Genomic DNA, 23,251 nt, shown 5'->3' on the forward strand with positions numbered 1-23,251 from the left:
ATTAGGGCAAATCTAGTCTTGCTGGAAGAAATGAATAGGTCATGACTCCCAAGAAACTGAATTCATTAAGAAGGGCTGATCTGATCACTTTAAAGCAGTTCAGTAGAAAACTAAACTCATGAACAAGGTAGATAAAAGACATTCCTAATGCATAAACAGAACTACATTTACACTAAATTTATTGAAGGGAAAACCAGAAGTAAGCAGCACCCATAGGCATTCAAATTTAGGATGACTACTCTATAATCAGACTAATTCCTATCTAACAGGCAAACTTCTGCATGTTTCATATAATGAACTGAGAGCTCTGCTCTACCATATTGTTACTTCAAGCAGTAACTCAATTTTAGTGTCCCATTCTCACAATATATTTTGCTTGAACTTACCAATTCTTTAGAAAAAGCCGCTAGAAACATCAGTTAAAACTCAAACACTGGTGATGTCCAGAAGAGAGAGACAGTGGGGATATAAGAGAGGCTAATCCAGCCTTTTTGCATAATCAGGATTATTCCCCAGGGTGGTCATTTTACCCTCAAGGTTTACACATTAAATACATGAATGCAAAGTACCATAAAATATTGAAATCAATACAATTTCAGGTCACTTTGTTTTTAGGAGAAGGTCAAAATTGTGCAGGAGCCTTGACCTGGACATTTCTAAAAGTGCCTTTTATGTGATATTCATCTACCCAGACAATGATCAAAAAGGTCAGTGCAATAGACTGCCAGAACCTTGCTACCTTTAGCCAAACCAACACAGGCAACAGAAATCAAGATACTGAGAACAAGAAACCCCAGGAGATGCCCAGCAAAATCCTGGTAACTCTTTTAACCCACAGCAACTCAATATTCATGCTATAATATAAGCCCTACTAGAGAAATCCCTTTCCTCTGCTAGGGGATGACAAACAAGAGCATGATAAATGGGGCCTGACAACCCTCGCTATCTTTCCCAAGAAAGCTATTTTGGCTAGTTCTGGTATTAAGAAGAATCTGTCACAAACATTTTTAATTTAATTTAAGATGATGAAGGGACTGGAACACCGCTCCTATGAGAAAAGGTTGAGAGCTGGGATTGTTCAGCCTGAAGAAGAGAACAAGGTCTCATCAATGTCTGTAAATATATAAAAGAGAGGGTGCATAAAGGACAGAGACAGGCTTTTTCCAGAGGCTCCCAGTGTCGGGACCAGAGGCAATGGGCACAAACTGAAACACAGGAGGCTCCCTCTGAACATCAGTAAACACTTCTTCACTGTGAGGGTGACTGAGCACTGGCACAGCTTGCCCAGAGGTATGGTAGAGTCTCCATCTTTGGAGATACTCAAAAGCCATCTGGAGATGACCCTCGGCGACTGGCTCTAGATGTGCCTGTTTGAGAAGCAGGGTTGGACCATCTGACCTTCAGAGATCCCTTTCGAGCTTAGCCATTCTGAGATTCTGTAGTTTAGACGAGGAAAAAAATGGACATAGATAGAAAAAAAGATAATGATCCTTTCTCAAATTTTCTCTGCAGACATGGCAAAATTAGCAACAACATTATACCTACTAATAGAATACAATTCGGCACTTAATTTTGCAGTTAAGTATTATTAAAATAACAAAAGAGTATTTTAAAATACAGTATTAAAATACAATATTATAATCCTGGAAAGTTACTTTCTTTCAGCCATCCCAACTAAACCAAAAAGTTACCTTAAAATAGATGCAATATTTTCTAGTCCCTAAACAAAAAATCAGCCAAAGTGTGAATTTTCTGAAACAGTAACTGGATTTCACCTTGAGGCAGTTGCTGCTATTAGCAGCATTCTGGCACCAACAAGAATTCCACTTACAAAAGCTGTATGAAAGCACTCAAACAAAGTTTTGGTGAATCTCGCTAAAAAGCTCTTCTAACAAATCTTTTCTTTTTATTCTTGGAAGCCATTATACCTTTAAAACAACTACTCAGGATACCTGATGTTGCTCTCATGAGACGAAAGGACAAAGTCAGAAGAGAAAAACAGACTAAAATAACATGATCATTATTGTGAACATTCTCTAGTGTCAGGCTACTGAAGTTTTTTCTTACAGAAAAACAGGAATTTAGGAAAGGTTAGAAACTGGAGGACTCCTGTGTAGCCTATACAAACTTTTAACTGATAGCTATGACATTTCCATTCTCTGATATCTCTAAAATTTTAAATAATTTTGGTTTTGTGCAAAACACAAAAATACCTCTTCTGGAGAAAATACTACTACTTCAACTGCTGAAAGCAGATTTGCCAGCTCACTTTAGGAATTCCAAGAGGAGTATCCACAGAAGCAAACTCGCAGGAATGTGACTTGCTTTGCCTTGCAGTCAGCAGAAAGAATGAGATGAGCTCTTCTAGGAGAAAAGTCACACTAAAAACTAGCTACAGATGCTACAGACTGTCTCCTGCAGAAGTGTCTTTCACTTCCTCGATGTGGGAAGCAGACAAGCTTCACTAAGGCTAAAGTTAGCCTTTGAATAGTTTGGCAATACCTCTTCCCTTAGAAAACGGAGGCAGTGTTCCTCCCTCTCCGCAACTCTTGTAAGCCTACATAACTGCAAATACTCTCAGACTATTTGCAAATTGAGAAGACAGAAAAAGTCAATGCAGTTTTATGTTAAAGCTTTATGGTTTTAGAGAAAAACGCTGTTCAAGGTGTGCTCCATGACAGCAGTACACGGACATTGAACGGGAGACTGGCAGAGGCAGCAGCAGCCCTGGCTCAGGCTCTCCTCATGTGCCACCACCTTCAAAGGAACCACCTGCAAAATGACTCAATTCTTGCATTCTTTCATCAACTCACAGGTACCTTCTGGAAACCTCTATCACAATAATATGTAAGAACAAACAACTCCGCTCTGGATTTCAAGCTATTTTCATTATAGAGAGGAAGTCGTAACTGCCTCTTCAGAGAAAACCTTCTTTAGAGACTTTTCTAAAAACAGCCTAAAGCCTACTAACCTCTCATGAAAAGGAAACCTTTCAGGATGCCTCAAACAGACATTTTAGAAGCCAAAGCAGACCAAAACCTAAATCAGCAAATGCAGCTATATTCCAAATATCCTGAGTCAAAGCTTCTGTGTAAAAAAGCTATACTCCCAGATTAATTTTCGCCCCCAAAACTGATGATTCCTTATGCTCACCATAAAAAACCACCCACACCATGCACCCACACATAAACCTGCCAAGAAGACTTAGAATGAAGCAGAATCAACTCTTTTTCAAGGTGTATGGTCCAATAACTAAGTATAAGTCAATGAATATGAAAAGCTAACTGTCAAAACCTGTCCTTCCTCAATAAAGGATTGGAAAAAAAAAAAAAAAAAAAAATCAGCCTTTTTACTTTCTGACATTTTTTAAAAATAACAAGAAAATATATTAACTTCACTGCCTCGATCAAAAGCTTTAGTTACATCATGTATCTAGGCTGCCTCTCAGATCTTCGTTCATCTTCTGCTTTTGACCTAAGGCAATCCCATTCAATATGGAAGAATGTGAGGTTTTTAATTGTGCTTTGTAAGAAGTTCATGAATCTATAGGCTTGGAAATGTTCATTTCCCGAATATTACAAAAGATTCAATTTCACTGATGAACTTTATTGAGTTGCTGTTGCCAAGAGTAATCCCACTTCTCTCAATCCTCCACCCCCATTCCTGCATACCTGGCTGGCTACCACTCAGTTCTTGGATGACTACAGCTCATCCGGCCTTTCACTGTCAAATTGATTCAATCAGCAAATGTGGGGGGAGAAGCTTTCCAAGGGGCAGAAAGAGGAATGGGAAAGAGTTCAGTTTTCCCTACAAACCTCCAAACTGCTTTCTTCTAGGCTGAGTCAGCTCACAAGAGCTCCAACAAATGCCACAGCCAAAGCTGGGGGAGCAGTGGGAAAGAGGCCAGAAATGTAAGTGCTGTCAGACTGGTTTAGACTGGCATTGGGAGCTGGAAGGGAACTAGTCACAAAGGCAGAATAATAGGTTGTCCAAAGAGATGGTGAAAACCATTTTTGCCAAATTTGAAGAATAGGTCAGCAACAGGCCCCTGCACCAGAAGGGCAACAGCATCCGGGGCTACAATAGGTAGAGCACTGCCAGCAGGCAGAGGGAGGTAAGCCTGCCTTTCCAGTCAGGACTAGGGAGGCATCTGGAGTGCTGGGTCCAGCTCTGGACCTCCTAATAAAAGAACAGCAAGGACATACTGAAGATAGTTTAACTAAGGCTGATGATTCTGGCCTAGAAACATCCATCATGCTAGGACAGAAGTAGAACTGTTCAGCCTGGAGAAAGCTCAGAGTGGATCTTATCAACGTATATAAATATCTGATGGGAAGGTGGAAAGAATACTCATACAGACTTGTGGTGATACCCAGTGAGAGCAAAAGAGGTAATATATACAAACTGAAATACGGGAAGTTTCATCTGAACATCAGGAAATGCCTTTTTACTCTAAAGGTGACTGAGCACTGTCACAGGCTGCTCAGAGAGGTTGTGGAGTCTCCATTTTTAGAGGTGTTTTGAAACCTGACTAGACATGGTCCTGAGAAGCTGAGGGGCACGAACTAGACAATTTTAACAGGTCCCTTCCAACCTCACCCTCTCTCCAATTCTGATTATGCATAGCTACAAATCATCTATCATGTACAAAAAAGCTGTGATATAATAGCATCACCCAAAGCCAGGTAATTCTACACAGACAGAATTCCCATGTGCTTAATTACCTGTCATTAGTTATCATTACAATACCCTGAACGAATCCTTTAAACATACTGAAGGAACACAAAAAAGGCTTGACATGACCCTGGTATAAACAGTATGATTGATTTAGTAAGACATTATAGACATAAATTAAATTACTGTTGTACATTAAGAAGAGCATTCACCTATGAAAACAAATCACATGTTGTTCATGGCTCAGCTGTGTAGTCTCTCATGCCTTACACTCTTGTGCAACCTACTGCAGCTCAAACTAAGGAGGGTCAGGCTGTTCAACAGCAAATCAGAAGAAACCCAGACATTTGCAAAAAGGCCACAGCAGTGGAAATACATTTGGTCACATGCTTTCCCAACCCGACCTGAACCAGTATCCCAGCATGACACCAGCAATTAGCCAGTTGTTGAACAGGGAGCTCTGACACGACTCATATGTCACCAAATCCTGGAAACTTGAGATCACAAGGCAGTAAACTGGCAGTTCAAAAGGGAACAGTTCTTAAGCTTTTCTCCCCAATTTGTTAAATAGCATTATAACTTGCCTGTCACACAGATCTAATTCTCACACCATTCCCACTGGCCATGCTATTATTTATTTTTCAGTCTCAACTTCAGTGAACCTACACGAACTGCTGCAAGTTTTCTTTTCAGGAGAGGTACAGTAGGATAACAGACACAAAAAGTCTACAACATGCTAATTAATTATTTTCCCTGAGGATCTACTATTGTATTTTGATGGGCCTGAAGAACAGCATAAAGCACCTTGACACTTAATTTTTCTTTCTGAATATTCATTTGATTAATCTATCACCAGAAATGTACAAAGCTCATTTAAATATTATTATGAGGCTGCAGAGGGTGCTCCAACACCACTTAATAGAGAGTTTCTATTCAATCCCCATATTCCTCAGCAAATCCCTTGCTGAAACAATTAGAATTTGGGAATAATTCTGAAGGCTGGTTAAGAATAGACTTCTCTTAACATCTTGTTTTATCCAGAGAGAAAAGTAATATGAATCACAAAAATAATGCCCCTTCCCCCACCAACAGAAGGTGTAATCAGTGGAAATAACATCAAGAAGGCAGCCCCTCTCCATCACATTGACTTTTTCCTGCACCTAATTGCTCCATATGGATCTAATGGACTGGGGACCAGGGAAAGCAGGCACATAGATATGGAAACACATTATGTAATATCACCCTCCATATTGCTTTTAAATTGCTTAAGCAAATAACCACCCTAGAAGCAGCTTCTGCTGCTCTAAGAGCTGCTCCTCAAGAACAGCAAAACTTTCAGCTTTTTGTGATCACTCAATGCTACTATGAAGTGGTGCAGTGCCACTCAGTGCAGAATGCAGTGACTTGTGCAGGTACCGCTTGCTTTGCTGGAGAGGTGAGGGCAGGAATCTACAAAGTAAGAGTATCTCTACTTGTATATCCCAGGTCTTACTTTTTAATTCAGCTGTGCAAAAGTTTCATTTGCTAGCTTTCAAGTAAACAAAGTGCACAGGAAAAAAAAAAAAGAAAAAAAAACTTCTTTTGGTTCAAATTAAGAAGAATTTGTATTCTCCTCTTTCTTACAGTTTTTAAAATCTCATTACAGTAAGCACACAGTGAAAAATATTACAGTATCTGACAATGCTGTCATTTCAATATATTAATTCTGAGCCAGCTGATGAAAATTAAATAGAGGAAATGCTTTTAAAGCATTTAAATTTTTTTTAATGTTGAAATAGTGTAATTAGCTGATCTTTTACTCCACTGGTTCCTAGCTCCAAATTAGCAGGTTTTACATTTGACAATTCATATATGGAACTTGAAACAGAGAACAGATATGCCAAACGCACAGTAGAGCATTCACCAAATACCTTCACAGCTCTTTTTAGTAAGAGCAGATAGCTCAAAGCACCATGCACTTCACAAATGGAAACCCTGCCCTTTATATAGCTCACTGTCTTGCCTTGGTACTTCCGCAGAGGTTTGCTTCCAACACATGCTATCTGTGCCTCCATCACTGCAAGATTCCTTGCATTAACATTTTATACAAGGTCTGCACCTTAATGTCACCTAAAAATAACTTTGGGTGAGCCTGTTTTATGCCAAAGAATTGAATCAGAAGTCCAGCTCTCAGTCCCACATGACTTCACCTGGGTTTCAGACTGGCCTCTGCATTACAGAAATTAACACCTTCCACACAAAAGGAGCAATAGAATTGGTGCAATTGAGGTTAAGGTTCCATTTTACCAGTATTTATATCATGAATAGAACATAAGACACAAGCACTTAAGACACTGAAGATGCAACGCCATAGTTGGTACAAGATAATATAAAGACTATCCTGCCACCAAAGGAGAAGTTCATGCTGCCCTCTCCCCAATTAAGCTGATAACTGAGCCTGCAAAATGATATAAACAAAGCAAGGAAGTTTCCACCTGTGCCAGAAAGATGATGCAATGCAAGGCACAGCTACACAATTTCCAACACCAGCATCAGGGAGCTAAGACAGGAGCACATGGCTGCAAGCTGAAGAACTAGCTGAGCACAGCAGCATTTCTGCATTTTCCTTACTGCCCACGTTGACTTAAAATTCACAAGGAGAGTGCACAAAAGTTCTTGATAAGAGTCAGGTATTCTGGACACTAGAGACAAGCATATATGTCTCTCTCGGCTTTGAAGGGATTGCTATTGCACTAATACATTTGACCATATCTTATTTTACAGAAGGTTTAGGTCATTTCAATAGAAAAGTTACCTAATAAGCAGTAAAAGAAGAGAGTAATAAACAGTGTGTAGTAACAGAGTTCAAGTAGCCAGATTGAGACTGAGTAACTAAAATCCACATCCTATCATGAGTTGCAATGAACAGGTTCAAAGGTTAAGATTAGTCATTACTGATAAAATTTTTATCCAACACTGTAAAGCCTATTTACATCACAGGTACCAGCATTCAGCATCTAATTCCTGTTTTACTATGCAGCATTACATCAGCAACTTGATTTCACACAAAGCAAACAAAACACAAAATCTGGAAGTAAAAGGCCCCACCTCAGTTGAGGACTCACACCCTCCAAATTACAGAAGCATTTCAGTGGAAGGAAACAGTTTTTTTTCTCCCCTCAGAAGTTTTGCAAGTCCACATACACCAGAGATGCTACCACGAGGGGGAGATGAGAAAGACAGAACTGACTGGAGGGATGGTTAGTGAGGCATCGTTTTAACCATGACTAATTAACAGCTGAAAATCACTATTACCTATCTCCCATATGTTCTCATTTGTAAGCAAGAGCTGGACACTAAATCTAAACATATGGCAACAGGAATTTGCACTCCAATCTTTGAAAAGCAAAGTACATACAATCTGGTCCATTGCTTCAGCTGTAAAACGATACTGTAGGGTAACCTAAAAGGAAAATAATCTCATATAAAGCAGTGGATAGCACGAAGTGGCAAATGAGGAATAAAATGGTTGACAAAACCCCCAAATTATGCTTTTATGGCCAGTTTGGCTATTGGCCTACATTTAGGGCACCAAATAACCTCTTCTCACCTTCATGCCTCAGTCCCCCATTTCAGAGATAGGAAGCATGACTTTGTATTTGAAAGATGCACAGATGATAGACAAGTTTTGGATCACACACAACATGCAGACACATGTGGATATATATAGACAGAGAAATAACTATAAAAAGAGCTGAAACCAACCTCTCAACATTTCACTGCTTGACCTGACTGATAACAAGTGACTCTGGGCTTAAGCAAAACTGTGCTTATCTTTCCTACAGTAAAACTAATGTTTCCAGGAAAAAGGTTGTCACCTATTAACTCTTCAGGATTACTCATGAAGTACTATTTATGACAGTCTTATACAGTTTATGATTTCTTAAGAAGTATGAATTTCTGTCCATCAGACATTTTTTTCTACTTCAATCAAAAACCTGATCAAGCTGATCAAACGCACTGGTCAACTCAGATGACATTATACAGTAGACAACTTCTTTGTTTCATGCAGGAAACAAACACAATGAGGCACCTACGATTCACCAGCACTGATTTGTTAACATCAGACCAGTAAATTATATATCCATGAAGACAGATACATATACATTACACTAAGAAATTAAAAGAACATTTCAAATACAGGAAAAAACATGCTTTTATTTTTTTCACACTGAAAAACATGACATCTTTAAAAAGATTCACTCATTTTTGAGGAAATTGCATCCCAGTTCCATATCTAAGAATAGTTCAAAATTTAGATGTAAGAGTTATTTTAACATTAACTTATTGGTGTGTTGTATCAACTATACCTACAACTGTCTACTATGAAACTGTCAAATAGTAACTCTCAAATTTCAGTAGAAAAAGAAATGAACTGAGAAACAGTTATGACCTAAGACTAAGGCTTCCTGAAATAAACTAACTGTCAAAGCAAATAGTGTGTCCAATTAACTGAGAAAATATAACTTTAAAAAATAACTGGACAAAAAAATTAAAGTTGCCAACAGAATACAGGCTCTAAAATAAACGCCTAAACACCCAGTAAGAAGCCTTGCTTCCTTGTCTCTTCTAGTGAGAGAAGTGAAGAGAAAAAAACCTACTGCCTTTCTGCTTCTGTCCCTGTCTTCCTACTGTCACCACTACTATCAGGTCTAGTATTTGTCAAGTATCCTGACTGAAATCAAGAAGGAAAAAAATTTATAGAAGGTTTGCAATTATGCATAAAACCCCAGCAAAAAATCTAGGTGGAAGTAATGTTAGGGAAACAGAAGGCATTGCAAGCAGTAAACAAAACTTTTGGACACAAGGATATGATACAGCCTATGAAAAAAAAATAAAAGAAACCAAGAAAAATTAAAAAACAAGTAACAACAAAGCAAACCAAAAACCAACCACAAAAACCAGTCTTACTGAAAATGAGAATACTTGCTGTGGATATAATATTTTCTTCAAATATACTTTGCCAACGGCTTCAACAAAACCATTAGCAAAGGAATTATCAAAATACAATAAAACTACCAAAGATGCTTTTCCATAAAATAAATCCAAAACACCACCACAATGAACCTGAAACCAGGTTCTCCAACATGAACACATCAGATCTCAAACACTTTGATATAAAGAAAATATTAGCCAGATTAACAGTTAACACCAGTGAGCACCTGTCAGTGCCCAATATACACTTTTTAACATAAGGTCTCTTCCAATTATTTGCTGCTGATCATGACATAACTTCCTTATGCTCAGCTTTATACAAAAAAAAAAAGTAAGATAGCTGTGCAGTGCACAGGAAGATCATTGCTCAAAAGAACCCACTGCTACCTATGGTCTTCAAAATGAACCTTTAGATCCAGCCAAACTCACCACCATGAACATTCATATCAAATAGAAACAGACTTAGAGAAAAATCAGTGCAAAACTAATACGTCTTTACAACCACACAAACAAGGCCTGTGTGTACACTTGCAAGAAACACCCATGGCACCACATGTCCTTACAGAACCTCATATAACCACACAACCACCATCCATCACCAAGGAGAACAGAAAACCCATCACCAAGTAAAACAGAAAAACCGAGCTGCCATTCCCACTTCATCTTTTACGCCTCACTGAGGACCTGCAAGATTCCTTAAGATACAAAGCAAAATAAATCATGGGTCCCAGATGAGATTTGAAGGCCCTTTGCATTTTTGCCTGTTCCTTCCATTGTATTAACTCTTCTTTATTCTGTAAGGGCTTACATCCATCCATCTTGCACCATAAAATGGTATAAATTCCATCAAGATGTTTTTGTAAGGCTGTTCACTAGATCAGGCATACTGGGCCAGCTTTATAAAAAATACCTAGAAAAAAACATTAAATGTTTAGCAATGCAGACATTCACTCTCTCTCTCTCTCTCTATATATATATATATGCATCTTCAAAATAAAGTAAAAAGCAGTGCTTTGAGAGTATTTGAACGGTTTTATAGGAAGAATACTGGTATGTTCTCATTTGTATGGTAAGAGCACACAAACTTCATCAACTGGACCAAGACAGTAAGGTAATATTTCTGCCTGGAGATTGCTGCTTACAGAAGGAGAATTAGACAAAGAGACATTACTATGAGAGCCCATACAGTTCATAAAGAAGTTTATTAGATAACAAACATCTGAAAGCCATTTATAGACAAACATGCACGACCCCCTTCAAGCTCAGCTCCTTTCCTGGAAGGAAACAATAACCTGAAAAAACTGCATTTTTGAACATCTGATGAACTTCAGAATGTCAGGAAATGTTTCCTACATTAAAAGGCTACAAAGGAAGGTGAGAATTAGAAGAATGCAAAGCAGAAATGCAGAACACCCTGAGCATCCGGTTAGTTTAGCTTCAGCCACCTATAATTCTCAGAGATCAAAGTGCTACTTGATGACAGGAATTAACACATTCCAGCATAAACATCACCCTAATTTAAATTAACCTGTGTTCTATTTCAAAATAAAGAGCACCATTTTGAAAGAGTAGAAGAATCATCCTCCCTTTTTCCTCTCAAACTATTTTTCTTACATTTCTATGCCAAGTCTTTTCTTCAACCCCATCTTCTTCGCCTGTCTCCTCCAGTTCCTTTTCCCCCATTTACTTCCCTTTCATTCATTCACCCAGAATAGTGTACCCAGTAGTGATGTGATGCCCACTCTTACATTATTCATTCTGAATGACTATCAAGTATGAGTAAAGACCCTACAAGAGAAGAAAAACAAGCTTATGGCCTACCAAGACTGAGCAAAGTAGAAGCACAATTCAGTTCCTGTTGATCAGCTTTTCAGGGCATCTTATTCTTTAACAGGATCAAAAGCAGTAACAGTAAGGGAGGAGAGGGTTGTGGATGTAGAGGGACCACAGGAAGAAGCACAATCTATGGGATCAGAAAGGTCAAGAGGAATTGTCAGTCTAGAGGCCTGAGTAGTGAGGCAAAAAAGCCACTGATTACTGAAGTGACAAGCCAGAAAATCCTACAGCCTGCAGGGTAGAACAGAAACACATACAGGATGTAGTAAGTCTGATCCACAACATCAAAATAAATAAGAGCAAGACCTTCCAGTCACACCAGCAAGGTATACTGAGCCAGGAATGCTTTATATTTAAGTTGTCCAAACATTTTATCTCTCAAAAAACCTCACTCTTTGCTATATCCTAAAACCAGACCTCTAGAAAATGCCTTACAACTTTTGTCACTCACCTGTTTTCAAGTAGCAGGCAGCTGACACTGCCTCAAAGGAAAACCGTATCCTATTACACTGAGCTGTCCACCAGACACAGGCTAAGTGCTTTGCTTTAGCTGACTTAGGGGCAGCTCAAGTTTATAGGATGCAAGAGCCTCAGCTAGCATGGAACGCAGCAGTTCTCTTCCTGAATGCAAGCAGGGGGCATATGGCCATTACACCTGTGATCCCAGCCTGTCACTTGAGATACAATAAATAGTCAGAATATTGTGTACTTTCAAGATGAAAACAAAGACTCAGCTGAGAACAGGTAAGACAGACTCTATTTAGGATCCTTCAGTAAAACAACCAAGCTGGAGAAACTTGCTCTTTCACATGCACTATGAAGGTGGGTCAGCCTTCAAATGTGGGCCAAATAAACATGCACAGCCTTCAATTAATTTATTTTTAACACCATTATTTAAAAATAGTTTTACTGAATTAATTTAAGTCAATGTTGCCAGCGTAACTGTCAGGAAAGTAGATCATCATAACTATTAAAGCAGTTAAATGAAGCACATCAACAGCATTTGCACTGTTTACTTTTCACTTAGTTCAGTAAGAAAATATTCTTCGGTGGTCCTGAGGATATTCTTAGTGGGAGTTTTCTGTCATACCTCTAAAATAACCTAGGAAGAATGCATTGTGATTTCTAAGGAGTAATTTTTTTAAAATTCTGTTAAGTACCATGACATTGTGGGAGGAGAGCAACAGAATCTAAACACCCAAATCAGGTTTTCATGAGAAAGATCAGAAGATAAGTCTGCAGGACAAGGGACACATTAGGTCACACCACTGGCTGTTTGAAAAAGTTTCTAAGGAAAATGCTTACCTCAACTGGAATCAAACTCAGCTATAAGCACTGACAAGCTAGTAGTCATTATGGAGACCAGAAGTATAAATTAATTGAAAAATTATTAGTCATTTAAAAGAAACAACTTCGTGAGCTTTTGAATTATAAGAGCACGATCTATAGCTCAACAAACTCCTATGCTGCAGACTATCAAATTTTTAAAAAGAGCCCAGAGGAAATATCACTTTCTGTTCATCTCATCTTTGTCCCTAGGCATCTTACAGGACAGAGAAAGAGAAAACTACCAGATATCACACCAGGCTAGACAGACCTTTGATCTGATATACCATGACTCTGCTCACAGCAATCCACATCAAAAAATAATTTCACAAGGTACAAATACATTTGACATCAGAGTAATTACAAACAACCAAGCAATTATCTTAATTGCAACAGTGACCTCCTTCCCTTTTTCAGCCACAGGTAAACCAAGGCTAAGAAACAATATGACTGCAGGTAATTGTCCTGATTTAGCTGCAGTGCTACAATACATCAGCAAAGAATTATTAGCTCCCACACTTGTGTTCAAACCACTAGATGGTGCTTCTAAAATGAAGCAATTCAGTATGCAAAACTCTGAATAATGCATGACGATTTATAAGTTGCCTTCCTCAGGATTGTTATCAATAACACTGATTAATGAAGTTAAATAGCTGCAGCCTCTGATCAGAGAGGGACAACAAGAATAATTACGCAGATAAGTGAGACGAAAGAGCTGATCATTAAAACAGTGACTTTTCAAAAACCTAGTAACAGCTGTTTTCTCAAGTAAGAAAAACTCCTCAATCTTCTGTCTTGGAAAGTCATTAGTTGCTAATATAAATATTGCATTAAATAATAAATTTTGTTCACAAACTGCTGTGCCCAAAGGCTTTGAATACTGTATGGCACCAGTCAAACAAAAATAAGTTATAAATAGCATTTACCTCTTCTTTCACTCTTCATTGTAAGACATTTTTCCCAAGAATAAACTCACTCTAATTCTATTCTGTGAACAGTAAACCTTTCACTTTTAAGATTCGGAAATCATAGCTAAAATAAGATGCTATCTGCTTTCCATCTATCACTGGTAGATCATCCTACCTTTTCCATTCACTCCCAGAAAACTAGTATCAGTAGTTGCTTGGCTATTCCAGCAGCTTTGTCCTGTTTCATCTCTGACCATTTCTATCTACTTCTTAAAATAATTCTCTCTCTTACTGCATCTCATTCTACCAGCCCAATTTTAAAAATACTTTTTGCATTATGTTAAGCACGGCTGACTGTGTACTTTTTTACTACCTTCCATTCTTCTAACAAACTTCTATTCATATTTTAAATCCCTTTTTCCTACTTAAAATCTTTTCCTACAAAAAAATCCTGCAAACATGTTTCTTCTCTTACTGTTAAAAAACCAAATCAGCTATTTTCTATTGTATTTCCCATCTTTTACTTTTTGGAGTCAGCTCTGCCACTAAGCAACCCTGACAACCCTGCTGAGAAAGATTACTCTATGTGAAGTTTTTGATGTTCGACATTCACCTAGGACTTTTTTTTTTCTCCTTCTTTTTTTTTTTTTTTTAACACTTCTCCTTTTGCAAAGTAATACAGAACCTCCTAGAGGTTATTTGGCTATTTTTGAGTTTTGCCACTGGCTCTCACTTTTCTACTTTAGGTGATTGCTCTACATTTGCTAGGCATACTCTCTGCATCTTACTTGCTTGAAATCTTGTTCCAAGATACCCTTTTACTATCTATTAAGCCATTTTTAAATTAACATACCTATCTGCTGTTACAGTCCTGTAACAACTATTATTAGCAACAGTTATTACTACCTTTGGCTTACTTTCATAGAAATATAGCTAAAAAGATCCTTTAAAAAGAAAAAGGCACTAAGCACAAACACAGAAACAAGTCTTCTCCAAGTACCTGCCATTCCACTTATCCCTAAATGCTATTTCTGATCACAGAGCACCACTGCAGACACACACATTAACAGGCAAAAAGAACATCTTGAAGATGTATCTGCTAATCCAGCTGCAGAAAATAATTATCAGATTTAAGAACCAATGAACAGTATTTCAGAACAAACACACAAGAAGAAAGTAACTACAATTCTCAGCATCTCAAGCACTCCAGGGAGAGAAGATGCACAGCCTCTGAAGGGTGTGAGAGAGCTGCGCTGAGCACCCACTTGTCAGTAAGTGTTCACTCCCAGCTACAAGTTGGGGCCATTTCCGTAAATCCACCTTCACATCCCCATGGGAGTTAAACAGCCTTTTAAATAAAACAGGCACTAAGGGTACAGCTGCACTTCAGTCAGTCTTAGAGGAGAGGGGTGTTAAAAAGCACACCTACAAAACCTCCAGACTTTATGCATACTTTGTGAGCATCCTTTAACTGTGGCAAGGCATTCACAAAGCAATACCTTTACTACCAAAGACTATGAATTTTGACTGAATTACAAGAACATAAAAAATTCTTCAACCTTAACTGCAAGAAGTTCATATTTACTATGTCAAAGAAACTAGGAGCAAAAAAAAAAAAATCAGAGATATAAACACAAAACCAGCAATATTTTTTAAAATAAAAATATGAAAAATAAACACAGACTGAAGGTGTTTCAGTCTGCTATGATAAACAGATTAAAAACATATTCAAGTTGTGGTTAGAGACAGACTTTTTTTTCCCCATCATACACAAAACAGCTCTTTCAAAATACCAATAAACATGTGCTCAATTTAAAGCTGGTACCCCTGTGAGCTAGTTACCCACGCATTTTTCAAGCTAGTCTCCAGATATAAGCAGCAGCATTCACCGAAATTATCCTGAATTCTTTGGATATCAAATGCATTTCAAAACACTGCAAAAGCAGTCTAGTTCCGTATTTTTGCTGGACGCTCAGATCTGCCTGGGAGCAGATTCTGACCGGACACCTGCGGAATGCTCTAGCAGCAGACGGTACAAGACAAGAAATTCCCTGAAGTGGCAAGGAACATTGCCTGTGTTAACAGGTAAGTATATTGATTTAGAAGAGATCATTCTTTTGTCTCAGGAAGGTGGCAGTGCCTGGCAAGCCTGCAGTGTCCTGAGGAGGTCAATGTGCTGCAATTCAACAACACTACTGCTTCAAATCACCCCTCTGCGAAAGTGTTCAAAAGCAAACACCAGCTTCCCTCCAAACACTTAAAAATGCATTGACTCCACAGTCCCCAAAAGCAAAACACATATTACAGACAACATTTTAAAAATTAAACAACAATCGATGTGGCACAGAAGGCTGGAAACAAAATCTTGTCTCTGCTCTGTCTCCAATACATCAGTTAAAAGTCTGCCTCCTACCAGCTCTACAGATCACGTCACTGCTATTTATTTCATTCTCTGGTTACCTCTACCACTAGTATTTGATCCGGTTCATTAAAATCTGGCATATCAGCATACCTGAGGAACAGAGCTGGACAGGAAGAACACTGACTGAACAAGGATCTAGGGAAGTCGTGCTGTTCTCATGACATGCTCGCAACATTAGTCAAGACTTTCCACTTCCTACACCCACATTTTCTCTCCCATTCTTGGTATGTTCAAACAGATGCAGCAGTTACCAAGTAAATATCCTCACATCGATGCAGGCCCTGCATCTTGCAGTAATTGATGATTATCCTAAGAGTTTTGTGATTCCACCTTGTTATGCACTCTGTTCTATTCAATTTCCTTGTCTCCACCATTTTAAAAGATTAAACTGAATTAATTTACATATTTTGGGGCTGTGTTTTTTCAGGGATGAATTATGAAATAGTTCCCCTAGGATTAAGCTAAACCATATATTCAGGTTTCTGAGCAGGCTGTACTGTGAATTTGCTGCACTCTGATGTCATCCCACCCCTCACCTTCAAAAGTACCTCTAAATGGCCACCAAAGCTCTAGGCCAACCATCCAGTGGTATCAAAATCTGCTGCCATGCAGAAGTCCTGTTATATGGCAGTAGGACCCAGAATACTTCAGAAGCAGCATTCCCCATCACTGGGAGTAGCAAAACCTAACTGATAAAATGCAGAGGGTTTTAAGTAAGTAACATAAGTCCTGAGTACTGAGAACCCCTACCAGAATAAATATTCAGGAAAGTCATCTTCAAAATGCATTATATTCAAAACAGACCCTGGAACCCATTGACCATATGGGAAGGAATCCTTGCAAATTCCTTGCAATAGGAAAGCAAGTAGTACAACCAGGAAAGGTACAGTCCCTGTATGTGAGATCCTCTGTCTCACCTTCTATAAAAGAAGTGCTATTTAAACTTTTGTGTATTGAATGACACGATCCACACCCATTCAACAGGCACACCAGGAAAAATGCCTTTTTCTGAAGCTCTTACAATTCACCAGCAACCCATTCTGAATACCAGAACAAAAATGATATTGTAAGCTACTGAAACTAAGAAAAACTGCAGGCACAGAAGGTATAAATATACAACACAATGCAGTGGTACTGGTTTTAAACTAACAGCAATAGGTGTTCCTGATTTATGAGGTCCAGTGTCATGCGACAGGCTTGAAAAGTTCCTCCAGCACAGAGAAGTCCCACTAAACTTTAAGTATACCTTATTTGATACAGCCCCTGAATGCCAAATACACACCATACAACAAAGAGATACTATATTAAAAAAAAATTTTATCACAAAAACATTAAATCTCCATTAGAAAGAAAACAATGTGACATCTAATGAATTTAGGTTAAAAAAACAGTGACAAAAGCTATATTCACGATGATTTCTTTTGCATTTAAGATTACCAGTATTTCTTTTTGTTCATTAACTCTTCTTCTCTTAGCTTTTCCCTTGCATAAAACATATACAAATAACATTTCATGAAAGTTACCTCTAGCTTGTTACTGTATTTTCAGTTACTAAATCTCTACATTATCTCCCTTGCAGCTATTAGCAGCCATACCTGACAAGTACCTGTTCTTCAGAAGTACTCAAGTGTTATGACTATGTGTAAAATCCATAAAGCCAGCATAATATGAGCTTGTATTTTGCAGCATCACCTCGGCTTTTTTTTTTTTTTTTTTTTTTAACTGCAACACACTGGCCATAATTCAGCCAAAAGAACTGAGTACATGGAAGGTTTACAAACTGAGACTCAACACTATTACTGATAGTAAAGCATAGGAAAAAATGGGTGATAGTGACCAACAGGAACCAAAATCAAATCAAATACTTCAGAAAGGGAATAACTATACTGACTGATGCGATGTCTGGACAAGAAAAAGATGCTGTAGATGTTCAAAACCAGTAATGTCCTTGATTTAAAATCCCAACATCACATGCGAGACAAGATCACTCTCCAGACAGTTGTTACTTAACTCGTGCCAGAGGATGATAATTTCATTGCAAAGCAAACCGCGATTCTTGGATTCCTTCCAAGAATTTCAAAGCGAGAAGGGCACAAGATTCATACGTACAGAGCACCTTCCAATAAACCTCCTAACTTATAAAGTTCCTAGGTGCACACACAGCGTTAACAGCTCAAAGGGAGCGCCCGAACATCTCCCCAGGTCCGGGCTCCGCGCAGCCCGCAGCGCACTCAGGAGCGCTGCCCGGGCACGGGCTGGGCACAGCCGCCAGCTCCGCCGCCTCTCCGCGGGCTCCGCGGTGCCGGGTAGAGCCCCGAGCCCGCCCCGGGCCGCGCTCCCCCGGGTCGGAGCAGCCCCGCGGCTCCCGCTCTGCTTTGTCATCCCCCGCCGCAGCGGGCGACGCGCTCCGCGCCGCCGGAGCCGCTCCCGCAGCCCCGCTCCGACCGCGCCGCCGGAGCCGCTCCCGCAGCCCCGCTCCGACCGCGCCGCCGGGAGCCGCGCGAGCGCCCGCGGGCTCCGCTCGCCCCACACGGCACCTCCCGGCCGCGGGACCGGCGCGGAGCGACCCGCGGCTGCGCGCCGGGATCCGCCGGGACCTCCGTCCCGACTTCCATCCGCGGGGTGAGGGTGACCCCGGGGAGCGGTGCCGGGCAGCGGCAGCTCCTCGCAACTTGCCTTGGGTTTGTACAGCCACTTTCTGAACCTGTTCATCATCACCGCGGCCGCTGACACACCGCTGCCGCCGCTGCCACGGAGGCTGCCGGCTCCTCACCCGCGCCGCTCAGAGGACAGGAGCGACCCGTGCCCCTCGCCGGGAGGCTTCTCTGGGTTGTGTTCTCCTCCCGCTCCGCCGCCGCCTCCTTCCGCGGAGCGGCCGCCGGGCGCTCCCGTCAGCGCAGGGACCATCCGGCGGCTCCGCGCGCTCCGCGCCGCCCCGACCGCCCCCAAAACATTGCGCGGCCGGCGGCAGCGCCACCCCAGCGCGCGTGCGCGACACCTCCCCCGCGCCCTCCCCTCCCCACCCAATCGGGTGGCGGTCCGGGGCGGGCCCTCGCCGTAGCCCCGCCCACCCGGCTGCTCATTTGCGTAACACGCGAAGGGGGCGGGGAGACTGCGTACCGCGCAGGCCGCGCCGCGGCGACCGCCTTGTTGCAGTGGATGCCGGGAGTTGTAGTTTTCTCGCAAGGCGCTCTGCGCGCGTCCGCTCTGGGATCGCAGGCCCTGCCTGCGCCCGCCAGCGCTGCCGCTCCCCGGCAACCGGCGGGTCACCCACCGCAGGCTGCCCGTGAGCGGAAACACCGGGGAGGCGCGGAACGAGTTCCTTGGCAACGACGGCAAACAACCGCCGCCATCTTGTTTCCCTGATCGTGTAGTTCCGCGCACCCAGTCGCGCCGTTTCGCTACACTGAGGAGGGCTCGCGAAAGGACTACAGCTCCCAGCAGCCCCCGCGCCCTTTGGCAACGGCGCGCGCGGGATCCGTCCGGCAGGAGAGACCGCGCCGGGATACGGACGGCACGCGCCCAGAGGGGGCAACTGGGAGCGGGATCGAGAGCGCCGGGAACAGCCAGGGACAGGAACCGGAGCGGCGGTGCAAAGCAGATGTGGCCGTACGTGACACCTCCGGAAAGAAAGCCGGGTGCAATTCGCGATGTGTGAAAGTGGCGGGTGCCCTGGCCAGGCTCGTGACTCCTTCGCTCCTTTATTTTCATATAACCACAGAATCACAGAATGGTTTGGGTTGAAAGGAACCTTAAAGTTCATCTATTTCCAACCCCCTGCCATGGGCAGGGACACCTTCCACTAAACCAGGGTGCTCAGAGCCCCATCCAACCTGGCCTCGAACACTGTCAGGGATGGGGCATCCACAAATTCTCTGGCCATCCTGTGCCAGTGCCTCACCACCCTCACGGGGAAGAATTTCTCCCTAATATCTAATCTAAATCTACCCTCTTTCAGTGTTCATATTTATTAGGTCTTTATAAGTACAATAGAAAAGATCAAGGGGCCTGTGTTACACTGTGAACAGGGTTGCTGGGCTTTGCTCCCTGAAATTCTGGGCAAGTAGCCAGCCTTGGTGTCCATTTGCTAGCCCACCTCATAAATATAACAAAACGTATTTGCAGAAGGTTTTGTACAATATGTATTTAATTGTAAAGTTATACAAGATAATAGATAAAAAATACCATGTTATGTTAAGGAAAACAGTTGCAGTAGGTATGCAAAACATTGAAATATATGAAAATTAAAATTAGGATCCTCAAAGTGAACATTTTCCATCTGATCTGTCTGAATTTTGAAGGGAGGTTTAGTTCAGCTGTTTTTAATTATGACACCTTTCATCAGAGGAAATTCAATCTCAGTCTTTCTAGGCCAGGAACATAGGAGCAGATGTAAAACCTGAAAGAACCTTTCAGGTCATTGAAACCAATGCCTACAACTGTGGCCAATCTTATCCTATGTAATTGCTTTCAAAATATCTCCAGGCTCCACTCTAAAATAAGGTTAAGTCAGGTTCTCACCTCCTTTAACTGAAATCTACAGCTGATAATGGAAGAAAATTTCTACCATTTTATACACAGTATAAATTTGTATCGTTTTTGTACATAGTAATTAGAGTATTTTTCTAACCAACTGTGTGGAAATTAGGTGCATAACATACCAAAAACATTTTATTCCTGATGTATATGTTTTAAAACATTGGCAATAATAATAGCAGCTTCTTTAATTAGAAGTGGGGTTCTTTCTGTTAAGAACCTGTGTGTGTCCAGAGATCTGAAGGCATTACTATACATCTTAGTTTTCACATTCCAGTTTTTGGGTTTAATTATTGTTATTTGTGGGGAGGGGTGAATATCAGAGCATGAGAGCTCAAATTTCTTACTGCTATGCCAGAAGAAAAAGCATTTGTTACTGGTAGAGGTGTTGGAGCCTGAATTATGATTCAGCTTGAAGTACAGAGATATTTCTCTCTGGCTCATCCAAAATCCCTTGTAAGAACCTTGGCAAGTTCTTACTTGAGAAACAAATGATTCTCAAAGGAGCAGAGTAACAGTGATTCCCCTGCACAGTAGTTCCTCTTTCTGTGTTTGTCATCCCTTGTCATGATCCAACCCTCTTTTGCTGAACCTTTTTTTTTTATTTGGACATTTTTTTCTTGATCATAACAGGTACCTAAAAGGCTAAATTGAACATAATCACTGACAAACTCTTTTTTTCAGTGCCTTGAGATTAGTAATGAAAAGTGCTATTTAGGCAATTATTATTGAGTAAGATAGTGCTGAAAGGCAGGGTACAATACCATTGTGTCTGGAAATGTTATGATAATATTTTAAAGCAAGAAATGAATTATGTTTACCACAGTGGGAATGAATCATCTTGATCAAAGATTCTTTTCTGACATCAAAATACGATGATATTTAAAATACAAGAACTGTTTTCAAAAATACATTTTTATTTTCACCATGGAAAGTTACTTTTGTGCTCATTTTTTTCCCACTGGTAAACCAGATTAATGACTTTTAGGCCTGATAATTGCTGTCATTGGTCTTTCATACACAACAACATGTGCATGTGTAGGAACAAATGTATTATAGTTCTTGTCATCTGAACATTAAAATCGAGGTAACCAGTCCTACACATTCTCAGACATATGGGTAAGACATCATTTGAGATGGACAAAATCCAGTCATTTCATAAGCAAAGCATCAAACATAACAAGTATTCAACTGCTGTGCCTCCAGAAACCTTGGCAGTGGCCCAGCCCACTGAAGTGCTGTGATCACGGCCCAGCCTGCTGACCAACAGTCACTGCTTCCTTATAATTCCTCTCTGTTCCTATTCTTTTGTTGCTTTTGAAAAACAGGCTGTTGACAGCAACATGTGATGAGATTTAAGACTAAAATTTTGCTTTCCGTTGCATTTCACTGGGAAGGGCAGTGTGTTAAATAGGACCTGTATGCACACAGGCAAAAATCCATGTTTTTCTCTGTATTATCTTTAATTATATTTTGTCAAATAACCTGGTGCAGTAACCATTTATCCTTAAGGTATTTTGAGATATTTACAATATGTAATTATGTCTTCTATTTTTTTTATGTTTGTACTGTGTTTTCATTTCTCCTGTCAGCTGTTCTGACTGTGATCTTGAAAGCCTGACCTAAATGTTCTCTTCTACATTACTGCAGTGTAACTTCTATATGAGCTTATCACCATGCATTATGCCACAACTGAAGGAAGCATGAAAAAGTAATGATTTTCTGTATTTATAGGATTCTCCATGGTGAAGATGGTCAGCCATAGAGAACTTATTGCACTAATAGTGCAACAGCTTAACAAGTTTAACCATGAAAATCAGAGCATGGAGGATTTCTTGAATGAATCAGCTATGATGTTGCAGGTATATTAAGTTTCAGTTCATCTTACACAGTTTACTTTGTTATTATGTGATTTTAAATGTAATGGTATCTATTTTCTAACATGTTGTTTTACCTTTCATTGATTACTCTTACAGTATCATTTTTCGTTCATGAGTAAAGTCCAAATTTCTTAAGGTTATCACCAGAAAACAAGGCAGTAAAGATCAGAGGGGTTGAGAAACTGCTTGGATAGCAACAATTAAAAAAAAAAAAAAAAAAGGAAAGCAACAACCTCCTAAAATGGATCAGGTAGTGATAGGGAAAACTTCTGTCCCACTTCTGACTAAGCTGTTTTGTAGTTTCTTATTCCTTTCTTCCTTCCAATGGTGGCAGCACCACCCATTTGTATGTACAAATGCAGTTCAGAAGCTGAGTCACAGGGTCAGGTATTCTTGCATTGAGGACATAAGTGACCACCAGAACAGGGGCATAGGACAGTGACAATAAATCAGCTACGGGATTCTAATTTAATAATGCAAGTAACCAGACCGTGATTTGCCATTTTGTATCTGTTCTGGCTGAAACAGTTCCCATCCTTTCCTGACCGTAGTCTGTCATCTCTTCCCATCTCTTTGTCCTCAGTGTCACCCTGACTTGTGCTGAGGCAGCTAGTGCATTGAATCAGCTTTAGCAAATCACTAAGGGAAGACAGTAATATTGTTTAGATTGCTATTGTATGCCATGTGTTATCAAA

At 40.5% G+C, this 23,251-nt stretch overlaps 2 protein-coding genes across 6 annotated transcripts in view; one reads left to right on the top strand and one right to left on the bottom strand.

Annotated features, from left to right (window-relative positions):
* ZFYVE28 (zinc finger FYVE-type containing 28) overlaps nucleotides 1-19,086 on the bottom strand; it is a 151,181-nt gene extending 132,095 nt beyond the window's left edge. For 4 of the 5 annotated variants that reach the window (XM_048303972.1, XM_048303971.1, XM_048303970.1 and 1 more), the window contains exon 1: nucleotides 18,817-19,084. In XM_048303972.1, the coding sequence (XP_048159929.1) occupies nucleotides 18,817-18,855 (39 nt within the window). In that variant the 5' untranslated portion in view covers nucleotides 18,856-19,084. Of the gene's footprint in view, nucleotides 1-18,816 lie in introns of all 5 variants that reach the window. The other variant, XM_048303973.1, reaches the window with a different exon arrangement.
* A 520-nt stretch (nucleotides 19,087-19,606) lies between these two features.
* The window catches only part of CFAP99 (cilia and flagella associated protein 99), a 51,585-nt gene continuing 47,940 nt past the window's right edge, over nucleotides 19,607-23,251 (top strand). The window contains exons 1-2 of the mRNA XM_048305100.1: nucleotides 19,607-19,749; nucleotides 22,411-22,538. Of these exons, the coding sequence (XP_048161057.1) occupies nucleotides 22,419-22,538 (120 nt within the window). The 5' untranslated portion in view covers nucleotides 19,607-19,749; nucleotides 22,411-22,418. The remainder of the gene's footprint in view (nucleotides 19,750-22,410; nucleotides 22,539-23,251) is intronic.

Source organism: Corvus hawaiiensis, chromosome 5 (genome assembly GCF_020740725.1).
Source record: "Corvus hawaiiensis isolate bCorHaw1 chromosome 5, bCorHaw1.pri.cur, whole genome shotgun sequence".
Taxonomy (NCBI): domain Eukaryota; kingdom Metazoa; phylum Chordata; class Aves; order Passeriformes; family Corvidae; genus Corvus; species Corvus hawaiiensis.